The sequence below is a fragment of the Conger conger genome, chromosome 12 (genome assembly GCF_963514075.1).
Source record: "Conger conger chromosome 12, fConCon1.1, whole genome shotgun sequence".
In the NCBI taxonomy this organism is placed as follows: Eukaryota; Metazoa; Chordata; class Actinopteri; order Anguilliformes; family Congridae; genus Conger; species Conger conger.
Genome location: NC_083771.1, coordinates 38,732,469 through 38,741,654, shown reverse-complemented (window position 1 = coordinate 38,741,654; position 9,186 = coordinate 38,732,469). Strand labels below are relative to the sequence as shown.

General features: G+C 36.8%; 1 protein-coding gene across 1 annotated transcript; it reads right to left on the bottom strand.

Annotated features, from left to right (window-relative positions):
* Positions 1-1,539: 1,539 nt before the first annotated feature.
* On the bottom strand, positions 1,540-8,431 carry LOC133142487 (uncharacterized). The gene is made up of 10 exons (XM_061263739.1): positions 8,391-8,431; positions 8,189-8,258; positions 6,788-6,847; positions 6,518-6,667; positions 6,262-6,382; positions 5,777-5,989; positions 5,499-5,582; positions 4,919-5,060; positions 4,070-4,232; positions 1,540-3,529 (listed from the first exon to the last, which is right to left on the bottom strand). Coding segments are annotated over exons 3-10 (1,110 nt in total). The 5' UTR covers positions 6,790-6,847; positions 8,189-8,258; positions 8,391-8,431; the 3' UTR covers positions 1,540-3,294.
* Positions 8,432-9,186: the final 755 nt, after the last annotated feature.

Sequence of the window (9,186 nt, the reverse complement as noted above, 5' to 3'; positions counted from 1 at the left end):
AACAACACACAGAGCTCCAGCGCTACTCCTTCGCTGCATTCTGGGTAACACAGTAGGCTACAACCTTCGGCTAGTGTCAAAAATTGGAGACGCCAAAAGGGAATGTTGCAAAAGCAGATGTAAGGGAGACACTGACATCTGCTGTACACACGGGAAACTGACAAACATATTTAAAGTGACTAAAGTGGCTGAAAATGTTTGAAATAACCATAACCATACACATCCACAAAATATTGATTCAAAGTAATGTCAACAACTAACACATTTCAAGTCAGACATAAATTCTGTATTCAAAGCAATGTTAGGATTGTATGTGTGTGGTCCTGACTGCCTCAGCACCCCACCTCCCTTCTCAACTCCTCCAAAAATTGAGACTGGATGAGGAAGGTTGGTAGAGGGATTAAAAGATGAAAAATAGCAAGATGCAGTCAGGATTCAAACCCTATAAGTTGTTGAAGCAATGGCGTTATCCATTGCACCACCATGAATCATGCTATAAAGCTCTCTATAAAGAATCTCTTTATACAACCCTAACCCAATAGCTCAGTCTGGTAATAAAAATAACTCCACCCATTCAATCCCCACATTGGATTATATTGAAATGTTTGACTAATATAAATTGATATTGCAATGCATTTGCCATTCAATGTAGTTTACAACCATTTGAAGATTTACGTTTACAGTCACTTTAAATGTAAATAGAGCAACGTTACTGAATCTCCAGTAGCTACACAATAAAACATCCTCCTGTGATTAGTCTAACCTTCAACAAAATTATATTTGGACTGAAAATAGTAAAAATAAGAAATGGTCATATACATCTTTCTATAAATGGATTTAATCATAATCTGATGTTTCCATTATTATTTGACCGGTTAAATAAAAAATAATTAGGCCCATGCATTATTTTTGTTTACTTAATTGCAACATGGGTTCTTGCATTTTCTTGAAAGAAAAACTGTAGATGATAGCTTGCTTTATTTATGCAATGGTTTTATAGATTTTTCAAAATTATACACATTCCTTTTCAGGGTATATGTGGTTTAATTGTGATCCCTGTACGATGCAGCATTATTATAAATAACAGTAAGTAACATTTGTATTTAGTACCTATGTTCTAGAGATAGTGTTCTGCACAGCAAAATAAATACATAAATAAATAAATAAATTTGCATGAGAATGCTGATGCTGATTTATTTTAGTGCAGAGTAAAAAGTATGTGTGCTCTCCCCAACATTACTACAAATATTGCTTTTAATTTTACAATATTGTATTATGTGAATATAATTTTGAAAGGTTATACATGTAACTCCCTGAAAAGCTTCTGAACTCCTGAAAAAACATTACAGACATACATTTATAACCTTGCTAGCAAAATTTAAAATATCAATAGTTGGTCGTGGGTCTTTTGAGGAAGCACAGTTTGTTTAACAAATCGCAGAAACAATGGAACTTCTGACTGGATGGAACTGCTTCTCTGGACACTCTGGACTCTGGACACTGGACATGTGTATAATAATGAAGGTGCAACAACATTAATTTAAAGAAAGCAGCATTGAACATTTAATGTATACATTTATAATGATATACTGTACTGAATACGGATACATAATAACATAAATAATAGGAAACAAAAAAGGGAGTCATGTTTGATCATTTCACAAAGAATAAATCACAAATATATTTTTCATTTGTTTAATCATTATTATCAACAACAAAAGCTAGAAGATTAGCATTTGTTTGGAAGATTTCTGTCAAATATCTTGCAGCTTCTGGTATACAGTACTTAGCTCAGCCCTCACCCTGCCCAGTTCAAATAAAGAGACATGATTTCATTTCATTGTGACGGTCAGGATTCACAGCAGCCCACTCATAAAGCATCACAATCAATCAATAATACAATCAATAATTAAAGAAATCCAAAAATAAATCTATCAATAATACAATCAATCAATAATACAATCAATCAATTAATGTATCAAACAATCAAACAATTAATCTATCTCTTCTTTCCCAATTGGAAATTGGACCATTGAAGTCATAATGCAGGAATATTTCAGCAGAAATGGAATGAAAGGAGATTCAGGCAGAGAAAACAGATGAACCTCAAATTTCAAGTTCAGTAAATTTGAGGTTCATCAGGCTGGTAACATTTTTATACATCACCTGCCTTACCGGAAATAATTTCATGATTTGCTGGTGCTACACTTGTAAAGTAAAAGTAATTAAAACAGTGTAAGTCAGTGTTCTTTGAAATGTCTAAAAGTTAATGTAATGTAATGTAAATGAGCTGGAATCTGAACTGAAGTTGAGAAGCATGGTCTGTGTGGTTTCTGTAGTAGACATACCTTAAAATACAATACAATAAAACATGCAGAATACAGTTCACCTTGTCCTGTTTGAATAAGATAAATGAAATAGCAGAAATAAATAAGCAAAACAAAAACAGGAACACAGTGTTAAATACATAATTCAGCACATAGGTTCAATGATGAAGGCAGCATTTCTACTAAAAAAATCCTGCATAATAGGATACACTATTTGTGTATACTAGTTCTGAAATAAATGCTCTTGCATTCATTTTGAGTAAAGTGTAAAGTACAATAGTATGATAACCATACATCTTGAAAAGTATTTTGTCATTTTGACTGCCTTCATCTTATACTGGAACCATATTACATTGATTCAAGGAAGCAACACTCTTGAGCTTACTTCAGGAAGCACTTCAGTGGCCAGCATTATATTTCCTATAGCTAATATATATTAGTTATTAGCTTTCAAATTATAAACTATATGCTGCTCCCAAGAAATCCTGTCACCTTTGGTGATGCAAGGTGTGCAACATTTTCACAAAACGTTGAGCACGGAATTTACCTGCAACAGATAACTGCTAATATCCAGGAATAAATGTAAAAAATCTGTTTACATTAGCAAACACATTTACTTCGGGGGAAGCTGAGTTTTGGAAAAACTGTATAAATGCATGCAAATCATTATGCTCTGTGGTATCCTTCAACATAATGCTCGTTTCAGCCATTGAATGCAAAATTACAAAACAACAGGCAAGTAAAATGGGCAGATTTGTTCAATGCAACAGCAGGCCTGAGAATATTCAAAGTAACACCAAGGAAAATAAATATTAACACATTCAAACAAAAAGTGCTCAGATAACTAATACTGTAAATATGGTCAATACAATTGTTAAAATGGTGATGCTATTGTTCCACATCAACACAGTGCATGAAGAAATATAACATTGCAGGAAAGGAGTGTTAAAACAGAAAAGGGTGTTTTTCAGCATTTCCCCTGGAACTTGCTATACTCCTCTTTGACACAGCCATAGACAGTGTGGTAGAAGTGTCTGTCTGGGGCCATGAGATCAGTGACAATCTCTGTGTGGTCCATTTTAGGCAGGAGGTGAAGAGACACCTTCACAGACACAGAGGCAAGGACCTCTGAGAACCTGATGGAGGACTCCATGGGCACGATGATGTCATTTGTTCCATGGATCAAGCAGAAGGGGGGCATTCTATAAAAAAGGTTAAAAAATAGTTTAAAAAAGAATGAAACCACTTTCATACACTTCATTAAGACCCTTGTGCTCATCACATTATCCCTTATGATTACTAGTGCATACATCGTCCCTTGTGCCATATTATCTGGCAGCCAACACCTTCAACCACAGTGGATGAAATGGGTTTAGGTACTATGGAAGTGCAATATTCATCTTTTTATTAATTTGACAAGGAGTTTAAAGTTAATGACTGAATGCACTACTGCTTCCTGTAGCATTTGCTATAGTTTGGCTATAAACCAAACTAACTGTATACTATACAGAACTGTTAAGGCAGTTAAAAATCCATCAATTCATCAATCTGCCATCTGCCTTGAGATCATATTTCCCCCTCTAGAGAGTTAAATCACTGCCATCCCTGACTTTTGCACTTGTGTTCGCATTGTCATTCTGGATAGAAGTCTGCTTAATGGCAATAAAATAAAATGATAAATGATCAAACACAGTGAAACACTGAAACTTGCCAATTCTGCCAGAAATGTAACATTGCCTTACCTCTTGTGCTTGTCCTCGGTGAGTATCTTTAGAAAATCTGTAGGTGAGTAAAATTCAAAGTTCTCCACACCGCCCATGGCTTTGTGCATTGTGGAAACATACTCAATTCCTCGCATCTTCTCATGCTGGTAATGGTCCAGTATATTGTAAACACCGCTCAATCCTGTAATTCCATTTCATGCAAAAACCAAAATCACAAATTCATCCATTTTATAAATTAATAGTCACAGCTTAACAAACAGGGTAATGTATTATAAGTAAATGAACAGGCCAAAGTCTATAAATAATGAAATCAGATACATTGAATCCCCATCAGGTGCAGAGGTATCCCTTTTGCACCAATACCCCAAGATACACTATCCAATAGAGGATACTGCCACATATTGATCAGATTACCACTGACCTCAGAACTCTGAGCCATAAATACAAAACTGTCTATGGCCTGAAACACAAGGAGAAGTCTTTATATTCCTGACATCACTCCCTGACTGTAAACCTACTGTATGTAATGACTACTCAACTTAATAGAAACTGCCAACAACCCACTCAAGATTACATTTTTCTTCAAATTGGCTTTGGTCAAGAAATCTGCTGCTGTTTGTCATGCATTATCATACATACATTCATTAAAACCAGGACATAATATTGTTTTCAGATGCATTGTGAAATAGGACACTATAAATAACCATAAAAGCATAATTCAGAAACTATGCTTTGTTTGAGTTCCAACACTGCTCTGCATTTCCTGTTTCTTTTGAAGGTGCTTTGTGTCAGAAAAAGAAAATCTATGGGAAAGTAACAGAAAGCTTTCAGAGCAGTTTGCTTTCTACAGTAGACGTTTACTGGCACCTGTGACTCCTTTGATTGACTGGGCAATTTCCTTCTGTTTGGCCACTTCTATTGCCAGCTCTTCCATTCCTTCCACCAGAAAGAGGGTAGTCAGTGCACACAAGTGAGCACCCGCTGAGTGGCCAATCAATACAATATTGTCCTGTAAACAGAAAAAGGTCAATAGCACCTCTACCAAGCATCACGCTACAATACACATGCAAGAATTTGTCCTATTCAATGCAACAATAAAAACTATTTCTGCATCACTTGTATATGATAACATACTGTATATTATGTGTGTCAAGGAACACTTTTTTTTGTGCTTTTTTGTGCTTTCTTTATTTACTCTCAACCAAAATTCCCTCCCAGCACTGTGCTGCACGTTTCTCAATAACTTTCACAGTTCAAAGGTTCCATATGAATGAACCATAACTCTGCACTGGTAAATAAATAAATACACATTTTTATTCATTACTGTTCCCGTGAATAGCATTTTTAGACATTTCTGCATGGCAGTGACAATGAGACCACAGCTCACGTTACGCATATGTGCTTAAAAGTTCAGTTAAAATGAAGCCGTTACTGTAGATGCACTTACTTTGTCCATACTGAACTTATGCCCATTGTCCCCTATCCAACCGAGACAATCAGCAATATCTTGAACCATATGTAAAACTGTCCCCTAGAAATAAGAGAATAGTATAATAGTTCCGAAATGTCCGTTTACTGCCAAAAACTGCTCATATAATTGGCATGAATTTGACATCACAAGATACAATCATGTTAAAAGCAATTGTCAATGATCTGAGTTTCACCCATGTTATAAAATTAATGTAATTTCCCAGTTTGTTAAACATGGCTGATCTAACACTGTACCTTTGGATAGGTGGCATAATCTGGGCAGACCACAGTGGCATTGAGTTCTTTTGCCATTTGCAAGGCCAGCAGACAGTATATGGCTCGCTCTCCTGAACCCCATGCACCTCCGTATACAAAAACAACCACAGGTGTAGCAACACCACTGGAATGGTCCACATTTGGAGCATAGTACAAATCCAATTTGTTCCCACGACGGCCAAAAATGATACCCTGAATTAGAACAAGCCAAGCATTTACACGGTTATTGTGAGGCAACACTTGGGAAACACACTATTCAATTTCTATACTGTTACAAAATAAATGGAAATAATATTTTTAAGCTTTAATTACATTTTGTATCGTATTCATCTTTCCCCAGTCAGAAAAATGTAAATACAGTCTATTCTGTAATCACATAATTACAGTTTTCCTGGACCATAAATGTGAATTGTCTACTCTCTTTTCATATAATTAATGTTTTCACTTAGATACTGTACACTTACCTTTTCATAATGTTTATGGTTATCAGTATTACTGTACCATGACTTCCACTGAAAGTACAGTTTCCCATACTGAAGATACTTCAGCATTTCCAAAATAGCTCTAGTTAGAGAGTATATCCGCCTAGGAAGAATTTGGGTATCACAAGTAAACTCCAATTCTCATGCACTTACAACACAAATAGACCTTCTTATGAGAACAATAGCACACAAAAAAAAAAAATATATATATATTATACGTGTGTGTGTGTTGATTTACCTTGGCCTTAGGGCCTCTATGTATTTTTTATACCCTGGTTTGTTTGGCCACCCATACATCCACTGGGCCATGAGGGAGATACTGTAAGGAATAATGACAAAGAAAGCCCCAGCTGCCATTGGCAGGGAAATATGGTACCTTAGCCCCATCCTAAAGAAGAAAAACAAACAAATAAGGACTTCATTATCAGTTCATAAATAACTTTTTTCAAATAAATATTCAAAACATTGTATAACCTGAACTGAGTGCATGAGGATGTTTTCCACTTACATTTTTGTTTTTGCATTTACTTCACCAGAGACACAAACCCAATGGACAGTGCCTTGTTCACTTTAAGGAAAGGAAAAGAAAAAAAAATTAAATGTGGTTCGGAAATGAACACCTTTTACATTTTAAAACAAATATTTGTTCATGAGAGCACACAATTTCAGAATGTAAAGTGTTTTGTTTAGATAATATAGCCAAACTGGATATAAATGGATAGGTCTAATTATAGCACTACTTTAAAAACAAAGGGGCAGGAAAAAACGACTGTTAAAGGTGATCGACTTTTGACGTTAACATGTTGTAAAGTATAACCAAGAATGCAACTATGATCTAGCTGGGCAGGGATGCAAGATTCAGGAATTTTCAACTTAATTATGTAATCAGCTCAATCATATTTTGATCTGACATTAAGCACCAGCTACATCCACAGACTGCAGGCTATCCTAAAGATTTTACTGTGCTCAAGTACATGAGTGAACAAGCCTTTTTAGCCTTTTTAAAAAATAAAAAAAACACAAAGAAATTGGTTGAAACAAACAGCAGACCAGCAACCTGAGACTGGAGTTGTGCAACCCTGCACAAGAAGGTCCAAGGTTTACATACTTGTTTTTTCTTATTAGGCTTTTATGTGGCTAATATAATACTCTAAAGATTTTCAAATTGTTAATGCTTGGCTATGGATACATCTGTCATAAACGTTCATATTGGTATGTCTTCAGTGAATAACTTATTGGTCATCAAACTATCACTTAAAACAGGGTTGACCAATTTTATCCAAAAAGGGCTTTGTGGATGTACATTTTTGCTTTAGCCCAGCGCTACAACACCGGATTCAACTAAATAACTAACCATGGTCTTCAATCAAACTGTACCCACATGGCCCTTTTTTGATAACATTGGACTTCATCTGACTTAAACAATCTAAGCATGACTGGTCCACCATGGGTATCTATGGAAAAAGGCAAGGAGCGCACAACTCCAGTCCTGGAGGGTTGATCTGCCTGCAAACAATTACCACAGATTTATTTTTCTGACAGCAAACTATGGCGGTTCATCCTGCATTTGAGCCCAGTAAAATCCTTACGATCTTGGCTTGTACCGACACGAGTCCCCACTCTCGCATGAAAACAAATAATGACGCATCCCCTCTCTCTATTCCGAATATGCTAGCTGATGCCACATTTGACATTTTACGCGTGTAGCATAATTGCACAGAACTTAGAAGGACATAACAAATAGAAACCATTGAGATCCCGCCTACAAAACAAGAACATCTGTCCATTTCCTCTCTGTAAACTGAAGTGAAGCAGAAACGACGATTACCAACCAATTTAAACAAAAGCAAAACACTGTTAAATCTACGTTCAGTAATCGTGCCTGGATGTATCACCATTTAAAGCTTACTTGGGAATGGTAGTAGCTAGTCAAGGTTATTGTGCATCCACAGGATTGAGGCTCTCAGCCATCGCGACAGCTAGGGCATAGACGGAAAAACAGTCATAATAATGATATGAGCCGTAGCCTATCATTTACATTCAGCGTTGGTATAACGTCAAATAACATACAAATATTCATTTTCTAAAAACGAAGAGGGCAAATTGCAGACCTGCGCACTTGTCAGCCAGTAGAACACACAGGAAGCCGGGCGGTCTCTCAAAAGACAATAGACTGGAGACTGCGCAGTGACAACCAATCCCAGCAAAGTACAGGTCGGCGCTGGTTTCAAGTGCCTTCCCCTGCATTAGCTAACAATATCTGAATGTAGCCTTAGTAGCTAGTACATTTACAGTAGCCGGTGGCATGTAGGCTAGATTCATATGTGGGCAACAAACAACTATATGCAACCTGTTAGCTGATCTGTAGCACTGGATGATAATAGCCTGTCCACGAAGTGGGAGATGTTAGTCTAACCTATATCATTTTCGGCCTGGGGAAGAGTAGGGTACAGTGGAGGGAATGCGAATTGCATGCTGTGTATGGAGGGTCATCTGACACGTCCGTAGACTGAAACGAACAGCTGTGAAGAACAGACCACTGTAGGCTTATCAACCTAAAAGGAAAAACATTAAGAAAAGCCTTTCATCTCAATAATTTGACCTTTTCAAAATTAGGCTACATAACAATCAACATTTTATGAACATAACTAGTTCGTTTTTAACAGTAAAAAAATGTGTAAACTCAGTCTAGACTCAGCCCCAAATAAGACCACAACTCCAAACCCATAAACTATTGTTTCTAATTCTGACTCCGGAACAATTGCTAAGAATGGGGGGTGCGGAGTTGGAGGCTGCACTGGTTGAAGGCTGGGGCCATGGCTGGGGCACACCGAGGAGGAGTTAAACTGTAGCCTACGCCTCTGACGCTACTTGCGTGAGGGGGACGCAGGTACAGTGGCAGTGCTA

Coding starts and splice junctions, on each gene's coding strand:
- LOC133142487 (XM_061263739.1), bottom strand. Junction 6,383..6,517: donor ATAGAGGCCCTAAGGCCAAG/GTAAATCAACAC, acceptor AATTCTTCCTAG/GCGGATATACTCTCTAACTA. Junction 5,583..5,776: donor ATTATGCCACCTATCCAAAG/GTACAGTGTTAG, acceptor TCTTATTTCTAG/GGGACAGTTTTACATATGGT.